The sequence below is a fragment of the Trichomycterus rosablanca genome, chromosome 12, assembly GCF_030014385.1.
Source record: "Trichomycterus rosablanca isolate fTriRos1 chromosome 12, fTriRos1.hap1, whole genome shotgun sequence".
In the NCBI taxonomy this organism is placed as follows: Eukaryota; Metazoa; Chordata; class Actinopteri; order Siluriformes; family Trichomycteridae; genus Trichomycterus; species Trichomycterus rosablanca.
This window is the reverse complement of record NC_085999.1, coordinates 20634831-20653772: the sequence shown is the minus strand read 5'-3', so window position 1 is coordinate 20653772 and position 18942 is coordinate 20634831. Positions and strand designations below refer to the sequence as shown.

General features: G+C 37.7%; 1 protein-coding gene across 1 annotated transcript; it reads left to right on the top strand.

Annotated features, from left to right (window-relative positions):
- Positions 1-1340: 1340 nt before the first annotated feature.
- ndp (norrin cystine knot growth factor NDP) lies at positions 1341-15956 on the top strand. The gene is made up of 2 exons (XM_063006581.1): positions 1341-1532; positions 15732-15956. The coding sequence occupies exons 1-2, from the start codon at positions 1341-1343 to the stop codon at positions 15954-15956; spliced, it is 417 nt and encodes a 138-aa protein (XP_062862651.1).
- The last annotated feature ends 2986 nt before the right edge of the window (positions 15957-18942 follow it).

Sequence of the window (18942 nt, the reverse complement as noted above, 5' to 3'; positions counted from 1 at the left end):
CAGAAGAATAAGAAAAAATGAGATGGAACACCTTTTCACATCATGCAGAGTATTGTTTTCATTAAAAACATTTTTAACCTCATGAAACACCCTGGTGAAGTTAAGGGATGTCATTCCTTCAGGGACTAAAAAAGCATCCAGATGACTTTGTTAACAGTTATTAGCAGTTTGTCTTGTTGAATTCAACAGTCACACAGAAAACCTTCTCTTAATACAGACACACTAAATAGAATAGATATTTACATTAAAATATTACATTTATTCATAAAATCTTCTTGGGATTAACTTGACTGTTAACTTGTTTAGAGAGTTACTCTTCAGAGACCTATTTTTTTAAGAAAAATTCTTTCTTGGGAAAGTGATTTGCCACAGGCTGTTTATTAATGGCTAAGGTTTCCTTCTTTGTGTAATAAAAACAGATTTTGTCTGTAGTTGGTCTGTTAGAATAACAGCAGGGTGGGCTGCCAGCAAACCTCATGCAACACAGCCCACATATTCCTGGCTGTATATTCGATAGCAGTCACCTGAACCATGATGCTGTATAGACGCCTGTCTTAGGTTGTCTGTTACTGACAAGTTTGTACGTGAAAAGTATCGAAAACCAATGCAAGTGTTTTACTAATTAATTGTACCCTAATTAAAAATGTTCTCAATATTTTAAGCTAGATGTCAATGAGGTTGCTTTTCTATGAGGGTTCTTCAAAAAGGTTCCACCCTTTTTTTTTAAAAAACTCTATTTATTAAGAATTCAAAAACAAATTACATCACTTTTCTACATAGTCACTTTCCTTTGCATTTTTTCCAGAGTTGTACCAACTTTTTAATGCCATCAGCAAAAATGTTTTTGGTTGAGCGCATAGCCACTGATGCATCGCTGCTTTCACGTAAACACATGAAAATCTTCTTCCCCTTAAAGCTTCTTTGAGCGGTCCAAAAAGGTGGAAATCAGATGGCGCTAAATCCGGACTATAAGCTTTCTATCAGTCTCTCAGACACAACCAATTACTATTCCTCCCACCCTCACTGTTTCCAACGAAAATATAGTAAAGTTCGGAATAATAATAAAGTGTGGACACTTTTTGAAGATTGCTCGTATGTTATGCATCTTATACTAATCTTAATTTTTTTCTTCCTACAGAAAGAATTTTACAGGCAGAGCCAAAGAAGATGGCTATGCTCAAAAAATTCCAATCCAGCCAATCCACACTCCAGTTCAACCAAGTGGCCAAAGAACTTCGGCAGAAAGCTGTGCATTTTACTTTGTAGGTCAAGCTGTTCTATTTCCATCAGTTTTCCACTGACAAGTTAACTCAGTTTTGCATTTGAGCCAAAGGGCAAGTATGAGGAACGCAGGTGCATTAAGCCAGCCAGGAATTGTTCTTCTTTTGGTCACATGTCCTTTGCTGAATGTTTTGCGTGGAGTTTCCTGCAAGGCTGAAAGTGGACACCTGGGGCACTCTGATCCTGACAGGTGTATGAGACATCATTTTGTTGAGACCATCACACATCCCATTTACAAGTGCAGTTCCAAGGTAGGAATTATTAAATGTATGTATGCTCATTTAAAACACCACTCTAGTGAATTTGGTTTTTCACAGTAACTTACTTGCAGAATCTTTTACTGAATCAAGATTTTATCACAGAATCACTCATCAACCACAGCCGAATGTCATGTTTTATTATTTCCTCCCTGCAATAAACTGGCTTCTGTGTACTGTTGTCAGGATGAGCTGCTGATATGGTCTGAAGTGATGCCCACTACGCAATAAATCACAAGTACATACATAACTTGTGTTCACTGTGCTGGTTATGCTGCTTAAAAACATGAACATTTATATGACCAAAAATGAGAAACGATGTACATTAGGAAATATTTAAGTAAAACACTGAGAATTGAGAAGTATAATTTCAGAAATTATTCCTCTGTTTATAATTAAAATACAAAAATATGAACAATGAATACACAGACTCAAAAAAGTGCCACCTCAAGCCACCAGAATTTTTAATTTTTCGCAGAATCTTTCAATTTTCTACACCTACACCTGTCATCCTAAAAAATCCCATTCTAATCAGAATTAATACATATTAACCTGGTTATAATTTCAAATAGCTTTTGCAATAACCCATTACTCTGGGATACATACATTTAAATCATACCAGCAATTTCCTTAACAGGACACACAATGATTTTTCTATCACAGGAAACACGATAAAACAAATAAAGTCTATTTTGGTAGCCATCGTTAAAAACGTCTATTCTGACATTCATACCAGAGGAGAAGTGACCCACTTATGTATTTTGGCTATTAACATCCAACTGAGAGCAGGTTAACCAACAGCTCCCATGCTGCTTAGCGAATTCCAGTAATGGTCCAGGTGTGACCCTGCCATACTGCAATACATCTTCTACACCCACACTGTTCCTGCTAACAAGATTCTAAAGGAAACACAGGGAGTGAAATGGTTCTATATCAGCCATAAGGATCTCATCCTCTTTGTGAAATATAGTCCATTTTAGTTTTTACATTAGCTCTGCAACATGCTTTTTGCTCTTTCTTCATGATCTTCAACATTGTTACTCTTTACACCTTGGCAGGCAACAGTGTATACATGTGAGGTACACTGCCTCATCACGAATAAGTCCCCACTGGGTGCAAAATATTTTTAAATAAGAGCACATGTTTGGATCCCTGCGATTAACAGTTCCTGAATTATTTATTTTGTTATTTAAACAATAGCATGCAGAACTCCTACACCCCAGACATAATGATATTTAAATGAGGAAAGTGGTTTACCTGTAGTCCACGTGTTGACGTTTTACAGTCAGACTCCACAAACCCAGCTGTGATCTTTCAGCACGTAGAAGAGATTCACAAAGGTGGAATTTTCCACCCTTCTATAAACCAATGAGGGGCTGTGAGGAACCTATGATATCACTTAGGAATCTCATTCCATTCTTTGGGTATCATTCATGATAAACCTTCTTTGTACTGGTTTATATTAAAATCACATAAAAATAGCGATGCACTGAGACCAGATGAACATATGCATACATGACTTCTACAGGCATACAAACTGGGTAAAAAACAGAGCTATTTAAGGTCCATGCTCTATCTAAGAGCTAATCCACACGAATACATATATGCAGTTCAGTGCAAATGGTCATACTAATAAGTGGATTGTGGAAAAAAACACAACTGTAAAAATCGTAAGTTTTACAATTAAAAAAATTATGAAATTGGAAAAGAACATGATTGTAAAAATCAGCAAACATTGACAAATTAATTTAGAGAAAGCTGGACTGCTGAATGTGAAAGAATCTAAAATAACTGGGGTTTTAGCGATCTTTACATATTCTCACTTTAGTAACGTTAACAGTACAGAAGGTGACTGTTTATTGCATTTAGAAACAGAGGTGCAAACTTAGATTCATTGTTTTTTTACTGTTGATATGTCCATTTGATAATAACAAAACATCAGTTAAATTTATTTGTATAGTGTTTTGACAATGGACATTGACTGAAAGCAACTGTACAGATTACACAACCAAATTAGAAACTTTAAGAGAAAGCAAACTCAAATGGAACCCATCCACTTTCTGTGGCCTAGATGATAACTTGGATGATTTACAACCCCAAATCAGAAAAAGTTGGGACAATGTGGAAAATGCAAATAAAATAAAAATGCAGTGTTCCTTACATTTACTTTGACATTTATTTGATTGCAGATATTTCATGTTTGTCTGCTCAACTTCATTTTGTTTATTAATATACCTCCATTCCTGCATTTCAGGCCTGCAACACATTCCAAAAAAAGTTAAGACGGCAATTTAGGGCTTGTAATAAGGTGAAAAAACTAAATAATTACGTTACATTATCCACAAACAGGTGATGTCAACAGGTGATTGTAATCATGGTTTGGTACAAAAGCAGCATCCAGGTCTTTGATGTCTTTGATAAGCAAAGATGGCCAGAGGATCTCCAGTTTGTCAACAAATGCGTCAGAATTATTGAAATGTTAAAAACAATGTACCTCAAAGAAAGATTGGAAGGAATTTGCATATCTCTCCTTCTACAGTGCATAATATCATTAAACGATTCAAACAATTCATTTAAACGAGGAATTTCAGTGCGTGAAGGCCAAGGGTGCGAGCTTAAGCCTAACACCCGTTATCTTCGATCCCTCAGACGGCACTGCATCAAGAACCGCCGCTCAACAATAGCTGATATAACCACATGAGCAAAGAATTATCAGCAACAAGTCCAAAAGCCAGGGTCCGTCATGGTGTGGGGTCGTGTCAGTGCCCTGGGCAAAGGTCATTTACACTTCTGTGATGGCAGCATTAATGCAGAAAAGTACATTAAGCTACATATGCTGCCTTCAAGACGTCATCTTTTCCAGGGACGTCCATACATTTTTCAACAACACAATGCAAAACCACATGCTGCACACATTACAAAGGCATGGCTGCGGAAGAAGAGGGTACGGGTACTGGACTGGCTTGCCTGCAGTCCTGACCTGTTCCCAATAGAGACTGTGTGGAGAATTTTGAAAAGAAAAAAACACAGACGACCCCGTACTGTTGCAGATCTTAAGACGTGTTTGCAGGAAGAATGGGACAAAATAAAAGCTGAAACACTAAATCGCTTGGAATCCTCGGTGCCAAAACGTCTTTTAAGTGTGGTGAAAAGGAATGGCAACATTACAAAGTGGTAAATGCTTTACTGTCCCAACTTTTTTCGGAATGTGTTGCAGGCCTGAAATGCAGGAATGGATGTTTATTTATAAATGAAATGAAGTTGAGCAGACAAAACATGAAATATCTCCGGTTCATCCTGTTTGCAATCAAATAAAAGTCAAAGTAAATGTAAGAAACTCTGTGTTTTTTATTATTTGCATTTTCCATGCTGTCCCAACTTTTTCTGTTTTGGGGTTGTAAATGAGTAGTGTACAGTTTGGGACACAGCCTTAAAATATTTAAGTCAGTTTAATTACTAGTAGCTTAGCCTTAATATGTGTAAAATGTGTTGGATTGGCCTATACATTTCAAAATGAGTTTGTATTTGCACCTGGTCCTGCAGTAGTAAACTCCAGTGCAAGCTGAGTGTATCCCTGGCTGATCGGTACTGGTCCTGACTAAAACCCTGCTGTGTTTGTTTTCAAAAGACTTTCAGGTTATTTTTTCTATGGCTTAGATTACATTATAGCCATTTATTACCTTACAGTTTTACCTCATTGTTCATCCAAAAAAAGCAATCTGGCTAAGTATCAAACCACTTAATACCATACTAAATCTTTTGTCAAATTTAAACACCCCCAGTGGTGTCATTTCTTTTTATTAACATACTATTCATTATGATGTTTGTGGTTTGGCATGCAAAAACACATAAATGAAATAAACCTTCTGGCTAAAGTAACGTGTGCAGCCTTTTGTCAAACTTTGTAATATGAACACAATGTTTACAAATGTATTCTGTGCTTTGTGGACAATGTCTTGTTTGTGTGTGTGTGTTTGTGTGTGTGTGTGTGTGTGTGTGTGTGTGTGTATGAGTATGTGTGTGGTCCTGTGAGATACAGTTCTGTGAAAAGCATTAGCTCTATTTGTTTCTATTGTTACATGTCACAATTGTTTTAGATGTACAAACAATTAAATTGAAGACAGAGACGACTAGAGTTATCACAAAACAGTTTTTGGATTATCATTTAGCTTAGTTATTCAAGATTTACTGACCTTGTGTGAAAAGTCATGTCTCTCTAGTTCTTCAATCAGCAAATTAACTGATCAAATAGACCAGACACAACTTTAACATGGCCTGATTACCACCAGCATGTTTAATCTAAACGTCTCTTAAATAACACCCTTTAAGCAATGTGAAGTAGTAAAAGGACTTAATAAGCAGCACACTATAACACAATTAAAAGAAATTAAAAAAGAGATGAGAAGGAAAGTTGCATGAGAAACCTTAATGCTACTGGGATAACTGTAGCTACAGCACAACAGCAAGTGTAGATTGTGTATGCAACACTGCCAGATATCTGGCAACCAGAATGGCCTTCTCTGTTAAAATCTACTGTTAAAATAATATGCTTTCTTAACATATATTTAATTAATACATAATAAAATACCTGCTAATAATAAAAAATAAAGAGCATGAATGCACATTTATTTAATAAGAGATGTTTAAGAGATGCAGGGAGTAGAATACACAGACTGTTCGATAATTGAGCATAATCAGGGCTGAACTGTAAAAGTCCAAATTAACAAACTGAACTCAACATGATACAACTGATACAATAACTCAACATGAAATATTTAGGTATAATTTGCTATACAAAAGAGGTTGCACATGGAGCAAAAAATAGGTAAGCCAGCTAGATGGATGGCTCAATTCGCACACAAAAGCTTATACTCTAAATATTGCTTAGAATATTAACAAATTAAATGTGTAAGATTACAAATAGGTTAGCCAGCAAGATGGAGGGCTTAATTTGCACACAAATGCTTATACTGAAAATACTGCTTAAAATATTAACAAATTAAAATGTATATATACGAATAGCAGCTTCGTCATTGGTCAAACTCTAATTTAGCACACTTTTTAGTAAAGGATGTTTTAGGACACAGAAGCTCACCTTTAGCTTTATGTTGATATAATTATGTGAATGTGATTCTCCTTATATATTTTATTAGTTTCATAGTTCAATTTTTAGTTTTTTTTACTCTCTGCTTTTTACTCTCAAGCCCACCCTTTTCACACCTATGGCCAATCTCAGCCATGGCAGACCCCTCTTCCTGTGTCTATGTTTGGTCCCAGAGAACTCAGTGGCATTTCTGAATAGACGTGATGTATGGCTTTCTCTTTGCGTAATAGAGTTTCAGGTTGCATTTCTTGATGCAGCAGCAGACTATGTTACGCACTGGTTTTTAAAAGTACTTCCATGCCTATGTGGCTATGTTTATCCCAGCAGCTTGATGGTTTTTCGTGCAATGCTGTCTGATGGCTCAAAGTTTACATATATTTAACAATGATTTCCTTGCTTTCTGGACCTTACACTAATTGAGATTACTTTGGATTTTCTGAATTGTTTCACATAAACAGATTGACTCTCTCACAAAGTTCAACAAAAGTTGGTAGGCATAAATCGTAATTGCTTACAAATAGAGCATTTTGTTTATCCTCTGTTTATACCCAGTCATAATACCTGTTACCAATTCACCTGCATATTGTGGAATGTTTTAAAATTCTTCTTTTACACCTGTGCCATTTTTGGTGTTGCAGGCCATTTATAATTTGTTTATATTTACAAAATACAATTACAGTTGGTCAGCTAGTCATTTCTTTGTACCTTTGTCAGTTAAATAAGTGTTCAGGAAATTTGCCAAACCACGGATTTTGGTTTTTATTGCATTTTACAAAATGCCAAAACTTGGAAACAGGGTTTGTAGAAGGATACAGGTCAAATGTGGCATTATGGGAGTTAAATGGTTTAATCAAGTGCAATCTCCTTTGCCGAAAATATCTTGATGACCCCTAAGCCTTTTGAAATAATGTTCTGTAGAGTAATTAATCAAATGTGGAAATATGGATACCATTACATTTGGCACAAATTACCACATCATTGTACAACAGAACAGTGCCAAATAAAAATAAGGAGGGTTGCATGAGGACTGGCATCTGGCATAAAAACTGTGCCAAATCAGGTATGCGGACCAGAATGATCCACTGTGGCGACCCATAAATACAGGACCAGTAGAACAAAACAAAAAAAGGACCGCAAGTGCTCAAATACAGTTTAAATTACAAAAGCAAGTCCACCTTTAAATGGCTTAAAAGAAACTAAATTAAGATTTTGAAGAGGCCTGGGCTGAAGTTCTAACTTGAACCCAGTGGGGATGCTGTGCAGGACAGACAGATGCTAGAAAGGTTTTAAGAATAATATGTGGCTGCAAAAAAGTTACATAAAATACCCCGCAGCACTGTGAAAGACTGTTCTACGGTTATATACAGTAGACAGTATATGTTGCTATTAAAAGTGGCACAACCATTTACTACGCAACTACTCCACAGGGCCAGTTGGTGTTGAATAATTTTCTTAAAAGTAAATACTTATAATTAAAAGCTATATTTTGTGTTTACTGATGTTTTCTGTATCTTACATCAAATTATATGTAATACGTTTTCTTGGTACTGTATATGTTTGTATATGTATGGTTTAGTTAGGGGTAGTGTTTGATGTCAGGACTTTTGCTGTAAGAAGTTTAATCAGTTTAACCAGGGAGATGTTTTGCTGTTTGAGATGTTTGACGCATTTTGGTAAATGTTTGAAGCAAAGTTTTGGGAGGAATACTAAAGTGGGTCTGTATTTGTTAGGTTGTTTCCTGTACAACCCAAGTAAGAAAATGTTGGGACAGTATGGAAAATGCAATTAAATATATAAAGTGTTTCTTACATTTACTTTTACTCTCATTTCATTGCAGAGGGTATAAACCCAAGATATTTAATGTTTTGTTGGGTCAAATTTCAGACCTGCAAAACATTCTGAAAAAAGGCAGAGCAATTTAGGGCTAGTAATGAGGTAAAAAAAAAACGAAATAATGATGTGATTTCAAACAGGTCAGTCACTATTTGGTACAAAAGCAGCTGCATAAAGCACCGTCATTAATCAATAGCTGATATAACCACATGGACAAGACATTATTTTGGCAAACCTTTGTCAAGAACTACAATATGGAGTAACATTCACAAATGCCACTTACAACTTTACTGTGCAAAAAAAGCTTTATGTTAACCATGTCCTGAAGCGAGTTCTCTGGGCAAGAAGGCATCAAGGATGGACCATACCAACGTGTATTGTGGTCAGATGAATCAGTATTGTGTTGTGTCAGTGCCCTTGTGTCTGTGATAGCAGCAGTAATGCAGATGAGAATTCACTGAGATTTTAGAGGAATATGCTACCTTCAAGATTTCATCTTTTTCAGGGACGTCCATGTAACAAGACAATGCAAAACCACAATCTGCACACATTACAAAGTCATGGCTGCAGAGGAAGAGAGTACAGGCACTATACTGGCCTGCCTGCAGTCCTGACCTGTTTTTAATAAAGAAAGTGTGGAGAATTTTGAAACTAACACATGAAACACTTCAACGCTTGATATCCTCTGTGCCAAAACTTCTTTTAAGTGTTGTGAGAAGGAATAGCAACATTGTGGTAAATTGCTTTACTGTCCCAACTTTTTCGGGTGTTGCAGGCCTAAAATGCAGGATGTATAGTAACAAATAAAATGAACTTAATCAGACAAAACATAAAATATCTTTGGTTCATACTTTCTGCAATTTAATAAAATTGAAAGTAAATGTAAGAAACACTGTGTTTTTATCTGCATTTTCCACACTGTCCAAACTTTTTTTGATTTGTGGTTGTAATTTCATTCTTTAAATTTGCTTGTTAAATTACATTTGCTTTATTAATAATATGTCCTGCTAAAAAGGTAGTTTTTAGCTATTGTACTGTTCACATTACCCCATCCTGCCCACAATCCTTTCAATTATTCCTACATACAGTTCAGTTTGTAATGTTGGGACCTGTGTGTCCAAAAGAAATAAAACAGTAATACAGGATTCTAGTTTCATTGTAAGTATTTCTGCTTTCACTTAGCCCCAGCATTACTGGTTCTTGGTCTCAGAGGAGTTATTATGAATCATAAGTAAAGAGAGGGTTTGTAGTCAGAACGATTCATATCTAATACAAGACATTTACAATGCCCCAAAAGTTTATGATTTAATTTCCCAGCCTCATAGACACAATGTTGCACGCTGCAGCTGATTACGGCTGATTAAGTATGGCCAGTCTTAGCATTAAATCTACCTATTAAGCAGTGCAGTAGCTTTGGAAATGACTTCCATTCAGTTTTCAGCAGTGCTGCATGCCATCTACCTGCATACTCTCTCCTGCTATAAATATAGAACAAGGTACATCGGAGAACCTACATCTGCTCCCCAGCTGTTGTCACCTGGCACTGTTATTCAGTTTCAAAAAATCTCCCATGGTTCCCATGTCTATCAGCTGTGTTCATTATGAATTGGAATATATCTATTTCACTGCTACATGTTACATGTTCTGCTGCTACATGTTATTACTGCGATAACAGTTACTCGAACAGTGAAAAATGGAAAGTTAGGCTGCCAGTTAAATAAGTATTTATGCAACCACCTTAATTTTTTTTTTTTCTGGTAAATTATTTGACTTTGTTTCCCAATCAAATCAAATTGTGTAGGTTATAAGTTATATTATTATAGCTAGAAAAAGTTATTAAAGTTAAAATGATTTATCTTGGTTAATTGTTTTTCACCACAAAAACATGGTATCATAACAGGGGTGTGTAGACTTTTTTATATCCATAAAAAGATGTCACTATGGTCAACTGAAATATATCACTGAATTGACAGCAGGAGAAGATCCTAGAACCTTCTTACCCCACAAAGGGTCTGAGCTGTGTTTTGATCAGCTTTAGTTTAGATGAATTGCGTAACTTGCATTCAAACATCCTTAGATTGCATAACCAAAACACTTGTCACCGGCATTATTGCATAGCTACTTTACATAACAGTAAAATTTAAATCTACCTGTGTCAAATACAGGCTAACATAGTTTGCTGGCCTGCCTCAATAGAATATCTTAGGACATACTGACATTTTCAAAAAAATATTATTTATGTATCACTCATTAACAGTTAACCATCAAATGTAATGTTGAAACTATAACTGACTGGGTAATTTTAGGACTGTAAAAATAGTCTGTGTAGATAAATAAATGAGCAAAGCTAAAAACCATGTTTCTAAATTGTTGCCCTTAGGACCAGGATTATACTGCATATACACAGATCAGCCATAACATTAAAACCACCTCCTTGTTTCTACACTCACTGTCCATTTTATTAGTTCCACTTACTACCATATGGAAGCACTTTGTAGTTCTACAATTACTAACTGTAGTCCATCTGTTTCTCTGCATGCTTTGTTAGCCCCCTTTCATGCTGTTCTTCAATGGTCAGGACTCTCCCAGGACCACTACAGAGTAGGTATTAGTTGGGTGGTGGATCATTCTCAGCCCTGCAGTGACACTGACATGGTGGTGGTGTGTTAGTGTGTGTTGTGCTGGTATGAGTGGATCAGACACAGCAGCACTGATGGAGTTTTTAAACACCTCACTGTCACTGCTGGACTGAGAATAGTCCACCAACCAAAAACATCCAGCCAACAGCGCCCTGTGGGCAGCATCCTGTGACCACTGATGAAGGTCTAGAAGATGACCAACTCAAACAGCAGCAATAGATGAGCGATCGTCTCTGACTTTACATCTACAAGATGGACCAACTAGGTAGGAGTCTTTAATAGATTGGACAGTAAGTGAAACTCCAGCAGCGCTGCTGTGTCTGATCCACTCATACCAGCACAACACACACTAACACACCACCACCACGTCAGTGTCACTGCAGTGCTAAGAATCATCCACCACCTAAATAATACCTGCTCTGTGGTGGTCCTGTGGGGGTCCTGACCATTGAAGAACAGGGTGAAAGCAGGCTAAAAAGGTATGTAGAGAAACAGATGGACTACAGTCAGTAATTGTAGAACTACAAAGTGCTTCTATATGGTAAGTGGAGCCGATAAAATGGACAGTGAGTGTAGGAACAATGAGGTGGTTTTAATGTTATGGCTGATCTGTGTATATACAGTATAATCCTGGTCCTAAGGGAAACAATTTAGAAACATGGTTTTTAGTTTTGCTCATTTATTTATCTACACAGACTATTTTTACAGTCCTAAAATTACCCAGTCAGTTATAGTTTCAACATTACATTTGATGGTTAACTGTTACTGAGTGATACATAATAACATCACCATAACATTCATGCTGACAAAAGCTGCTCTCTACAGAAGGCTTATACTGTCTCAGTTCTAACTTCCCTAAAGCTTCTGCTGTAAGCATTTGGCTCCCAACAGGCTATTGTCTTCTTTGGGTGACACTTGGTTGACACTGGACAGCTGTCTGGGCACCATGATACAGGAGTCCATTTACAGAATGTGGCAGGAATGTGTGGCCTGTAGTTCAGTGCTAGTCACCTTTTATTCATAATCAGTTGACTGGGCAACTCAGTCATGTTTGCTCATCCAGCCACGTAAGTCATTCATATGAGCCAGTTCTACATCATCACATCACTCATTAAGCTTTAATTACAAGAGCATTCTTCTGCACAACAGCATTTTTTAGAGGCTGCTGTGGGTGGTTTGATCGTTATCAATAATAGCTCAATGCCTGAAACCATGGCCCAGGTGAATCTCTTACCCTCATAAAATGAGCTGTGATGTGTATGAACCTCTACTATTTTTACATTAGCTTTAACAAATCAAGTTCACAAAGCTATCATGCTATAATGGTATCTAATGGTGAATTCGTATCTATGAGTGAGGGAGTGTAAAACACATAGCTATAGCACATGGGTCTGGGTGAGATCAGCCACACTCCTATCTCAGTGCAGGTGCAGGGTCACACGTAAAGAACAGAACCAGTCTTTGTTCACAGCTATGTACCCAATGAAGGAGCTTATCTCAGTCCTTTCCTGAGGGAAGGTTCAAACAGCACATAGTTCACACTAGCCCATTCTAGACTGCCATGTGAACTTTGAGTAGACTTAATAACCCCAGCAATGCTGTTTTTAGGGTGAGCATGGACTTCACATTTATAAATGTATTTTGTATTTTATGGCATTTGAACATTTAATTGCTCAAAAGTTTTAAGGCCTGTGATGTTGAATTTGTCATTCTTGTTATTTATTGGTTTATTGTTTTATTGTTTTATTATTATTATTGTTATTTTAGATGAACTTATTTCACTCTTTATTTGCAGAATTATGACCGGTGTGGTCTTAAGTCTCAAGGGACATTTTGCTGATTATAATTTATGTTTTATCAACGTTGCCACATACTGTATATTTCTCCTACAATTGCCCAAAATAGAACTTTTGTCCAGTCTTCATACACTCAATGCTAAAAAGTCTGCCCTGCGATGGAGTGCCCTGTCCAGGGAGTTACTGTGTGCCTTGTGCCCATTGAAAAGCTGGTATAGGCTCCAGCACCCCCCCCCCCCCCACCCCCACGACCCTAAGTAAGAGAGTGAGTGAGTATCCTTATATCTTAATTTTCTGACTGAAATTGCATAAACCCTGAAAATCATAATGCTTACTTTGTACATTTAGATTTTACTGTGCATTTAGATTTAGTGTTTTTTTTATATTAGATATCAAAATCTTATTGAAACCAGATTTTTTTTGTTTGTAAGCTTCAGTATTTCTCCCTTTATAATAATAGAATTAATTAATAGAATTGTATTTAATTAGTGTAAAGACTTGATTGACATATTGTTTAAAAGTCTTCAAGTGGTTCAATAGCTCTTTTTTTTCATTTCTACATCCTGTAAACTCATTATCATCTGTGAGATTTTTAGCAGTTTTCTGATGCACTTGTTCTCAAAAGCCTGAATGCCAAACCAATGCTTTCATCAGCTGTAGCTCGGTGATAGTGCTAATTGATTTGTTTTTCCATATCCTTGTCAATACTCTACTGCCATAATACTGTATAGTTGTGGCCAAAAATTTTGAGACTGACACAAATTTTAGTTTTCACAAAGTTTGCTGCTTCACTGTTTTTAGATCTTTTTGTCAGTGTCTATGGTATACTGAAGTACATTTATAAGCATTATGTATGTTTTACTGTTGTTGACAAATACATCAAGTTTATTTAAAGTCTCAATATTTACACTGTTTACCCTTCTTTTCAAGACTTTTGCAATTCGCCCTGTCATTCTGGATATCAGCTTCTGGGCCAAATCCTGACTGATGGCAACCCATTCTTGTCTAATTAGTGCTTGAAGTTTATCACAACTTCATTTTGTTTGTCCACCCTCTTTTTGAGGACTGACCACAGGTTCTCAATGGATTGAGATCTGGGGAGCTTTCTGGCCATGGACCCAACATTTTAATGTTTTGTTCACTGAGCCACTTAGTTATTACTTTTGTGACCTTGTGACATGGTACTCCATCATGCTGGGAAAAAAACATTGTTTATCACCAAATTGGGAGAAGTTGCCCTTGGAGGATGTTTTGATACCATTCTTTATTCATGGCAGTGTTCTTAGGCAAAACTGTGAGTGAGTACACTCCTTGGATGAGAAGCAACCCCACACATTAGTGGTCTCAGGATGCTTTACTGTTGGCATGACACAGGACTCATGGTAGCCCTCATCTTTTCTTCTCTGGACAATCATTTTTCCAGATGTCCCAAACACTCTCAGTGAAGGGGGCTTCATAAGAGAAAATAACTTTAACCCAGTCCTCTGCAGTCAAATCCCTGTACTTCCTGCAGAGTGTCAGTCTGTCCTTGATGTTTTTTTTTCTTGGATAAGTGGCTTTCTTGCTGCCCTTCTTGAAACCAGGCCATCCTCCAAAAGTCTTTGCCACACCTGCCTGCTGCCATTCCTAAGCAAGCTCTGCACTTTTGGTGACCTGATCCCATAGCTGAATCCTTTTTAGGAGATGGCCCTGGCACTTGCTGGACTTTCTTGGGTGCCCTGAAGCCTTTTTATTTACAGCAGTTGAACCTTTCTTCTTGAAGTTCTTGATGATCCGTTAAATGGTTGATTCAGGTGCAATCTTACAAGCAGCAGTGTCCTCACCTGTAAAGTCCTTCTGATGCAAAGCAATGATGACTGCACAACTTTCCTTGGAGATAACCATAGTTAACAGAAGAAGACAATGGTTTTAGGCACCACCCCCCACCAACTGGTCTGCTCTTCTAATTCAATCAGCATGACAGAATGATATCAGCTGCCTTCTCCTTGTTAACACTTTTTCCTGAACAAGAAGATCACTGAAATGATGTTAGCAGGTCATTTTGTGGCAGGGCTAAAATGCTGTGGAAATTGGGTTTTTGTGATGAAGTTAATTTTCATGGCAAGGAATGACTTGAATTCAACTGATCACTCTTCGTAGCACTCTAGAGTCATTGCAAATTGGCACTTGTTCCATTTTCTAACTTCATCTATTACTTCAAGGTAAAAATGTTATATTACATTTGATTTGTGTTACCATTACCTCCAAAGGGACTAGTGAACCCAAACTATGGAAGCATAATTGCTACACACATAATGGAACCCTTAAAACTTTTTACTGAAGGGGTCTAGTATTTAGACCAGGTGTATGCCATGCATGTACTGTATAAAACACCAAAAACACCAACTAGTTTAAATAATTTGTGACCAAAGTTTCTACAATTCTTGCTCCTATAATTCCTCTAACCTCCTCTAATTGTCACTTGATCTTTTCCTCATGCTATCTTGTTCTACAATCGAGTTTATTAGAGCTGTGCATTTAGCCCATCAAGCATCTACACAGACATGATTGGCTATATCTAGGGAGAGGGATGGTCGAGTAGTTTATTCATTGGTAGGTGCACTTGTCAATGTAAATAAAGAGGGTTGCTGCAGGAATGGCATCTGGCATAAAAACTGTGCCAAATCAGCTATACAGACAAGAATGATCCACTGTGGCGACCCCTAAATATACACAAGCAGTTGAAAGAGAGAAGATTATCAATGTTTATGGCACACGTCTAGAAGCATTTGAAGTTTCTCCTTGAGTTGTTCCCTCTAATTCCACTCTTCTCTCTCCACAGATGGTCTTGCTGGCTCGTTGTGAGGGTCACTGCAGCCACACATCTCGTTCGGACCCTCTCATCTCCTTCAGCTCAGTTCTTAAGCAGCCATTTAAAAGTACTTGCTTCTGTTGTCGCCCACACACCTCCAAACTAAAAGCAGTACGTCTAAGATGCTCGGATGGAACTCGAATAACTGCCACCTACCGGTACATTCTGGCATGCAGCTGTGATAAATGCAACTGAATGGGCTCGCAAGGAAAGTGGGATTGGCAAATTTCCATTAAATGTGTATTTTATTGCTGTCCATGTTAAACAATCTGTTTCACGAATCATTAGCAGCACTGGTATGGATGGAGAGGATGCCAACAATATAAAAAGAAAAGAAAGGAACATTCACTCATTGGTTGCACCTGGGCCCGGCCTCTGCCAGTTGATTTTTTTTTCTAATGCATTCCATAGCTTTGATCACCGCATGTGAAACATTATGGATACTGGCAATGACGTTGCAATTACGAGCATTACAAATGGAGAACTTTGAAGGTATTGTATCCGTTTTGGGCTGGAGACATTCCAAAGAAAGCATAAGAGCTCTCGGGAATTGTTGGCAGGTTGCAGACAATGTCTCTGTTGCAGATGTTGAATATTGTGATGTCTGTGCTTTAACTATTAGTGTGAAATGGTCATTAATTATATAACTGGATAAATGTCATATTCACAGTGAAAAATATTAGACTGAACAGGTTATGTTGTTTATCATGTGCAGTGGTGAAAGAAATGTTTGCGCACAGGAATGCTTTTGAAATTATCATGGTTTAACCACAAAAGAATACTACATTGCTTGAAAATATCATCAGAATTGTATTATTTCACAACAAGACAAAATAGCCTTCTTCATCATGCTTTGTTAAAAACCAAACCCTTTATGAAGCTGAACATGGTTCTTAATTAAGAAAAAAAACTGAAGTGGACACCTTGTTGGACACCCCATTCCAAAACCATGGTATCAGTTTTCAGTTGCCCCTTATTATTGCATATACTATATATATACGTATATATATACGTATATATACTGTATATATATACTGTATATATATATATATATACAGTGTATCACAAAAGTGAGTACACCCCTCACATTTCTGCAAATATTTTATTATATCTTTTCATGGGACAACACTATAGAAATAAAACTTGGATATAACTTAGAGTAGTCAGTGTACAACTTGTATAGCAGTGTAGATTTACTGTCTTCTGAAAATAACTCAACACACAGCCATTAATGTCTAAATGGCTGGCAACATAAGTGAGTACACCCCACAGTGAACATGTCCAAATTGTGCCCAAAGTGTCAATATTTTGTGTGACCACCATTATTATCCAGCACTGCCTTAACCCTCCTGGGCATGGAATTCACCAGAGCTGCACAGGTTGCTACTGGAATCCTCTTCCACTCCTCCATGATGACATCACGGAGCTGGTGGATGTTAGACACCTTGAACTCCTCCACCTTCCACTTGAGGATGCGCCACAGGTGCTCAATTGGGTTTAGTCCATCACCTTTACCTTCAGCTTCCTCAGCAAGGCAGTTGTCATCTTGGAGGTTGTGTTTGGGGTCGTTATCCTGTTGGAAAACTGCCATGAGGCCCAGTTTTCGAAGGGAGGGGATCATGCTCTGTTTCAGAATGTCACAGTACATGTTGGAATTCATGTTTCCCTCAATGAACTGCAGCTCCCCAGTGCCAGCAACACTCATGCAGCCCAAGACCATGATGCTACCACCACCATGCTTGACTGTTGGCAAGATACAGTTGTGTTGGTACTTCTCACCAGGGCGCCGCCACACATGCTGGACACCATCTGAGCCAAACAAGTTTATCTTGGTCTCGTCAGACCACAGGGCATTCCAGTAATCCATGTTCTTGGACTGCTTGTCTTCAGCAAACTGTTTGCGGGCTTTCTTGTGCGTCAGCTTCCTTCTGAGATGACGACCATGCAGACCGAGTTGATGCAGTGTGCAGTGTATGGTCTGAGCACTGACAGGCTGACCTCCCACGTCTTCAACCTCTGCAGCAATGCTGGCAGCACTCATGTGTCTATTTTTTAAAGCCAACCTCTGGATATGACGCTGAACACGTGGACTCAACTTCTTTGGTCGACCCTGGCGAAGCCTGTTCCGAGTGGAACCTGTCCTGGAAAACCGCTGTATGACCTTGGCCACCATGCTGTAGCTCAGTTTCAGGGTGTTAGCAATCTTCTTATAGCCCAGGCCATCTTTGTGGAGAGCAACAATTCTATTTCTCACATCCTCAGAGAGTTCTTTGCCATGAGGTGCCATGTTGAATATCCAGTGGCCAGTATGAGAGAATTGTACCCAAAACACCAAATTTAACAGCCCTGCTCCCCATTTACACCTGGGACCTTGACACATGACACCAGGGAGGGACAACGACACATTTGGGCACAATTTGGACATGTTCACTGTGGGGTGTACTCACTTATGTTGCCAGCTATTTAGACATTAATGGCTGTGTGTTGAGTTATTTTCAGAAGACAGTATACATCTACACTGCTATACAAGCTGTACACTGACTACTCTAAGTTATATCCAAGTTTCATGTCTATAGTGTTGTCCCATGAAAAGATATAATAAAATATTTGCAGAAATGTGAGGGGTGTACTCACTTTTGTGATACACTGTATATAGTGTCCACTCTTCTAGAAAGGGTTTCCACAAGAGTTTCTTACCTCCAAACCTGTTACCATGTCACTATAGTACTGACTTTATGCACAGGGATACAGTCATGCTGGAATATTAAAATGGCCTTTTCCAGACTTTTGCCACAAATTTGTTGTTAATTTTAAAATACATGATATCATACAATTGGTCTGGCTGAAACACTGGAACTAAAAAATCCAAAGGGTTGTTCACATGTTTCTTCCCATGTAGTGTAGGATCATTATTTAAATGAATGTATCACCAATAAAATTACTCTGACAGTATGCACTGTAATATGTGAGATTTTAAAGCAATATCAGGCAACTACAACCCCAAATCAGAAAAAGTTGGGACAGCATGGAAAAAGCAAATAATAAAAAAAACACAGAGTTTCTTACATTTACTTTGACTTTTATTTGATTGCAGACAGAATGAACCTGAGATATTTCATGTTTTGTCTGCTCAACTTTATTTCATTTATTAATAAACATCCATTCCTGCATTTCAGGCCTG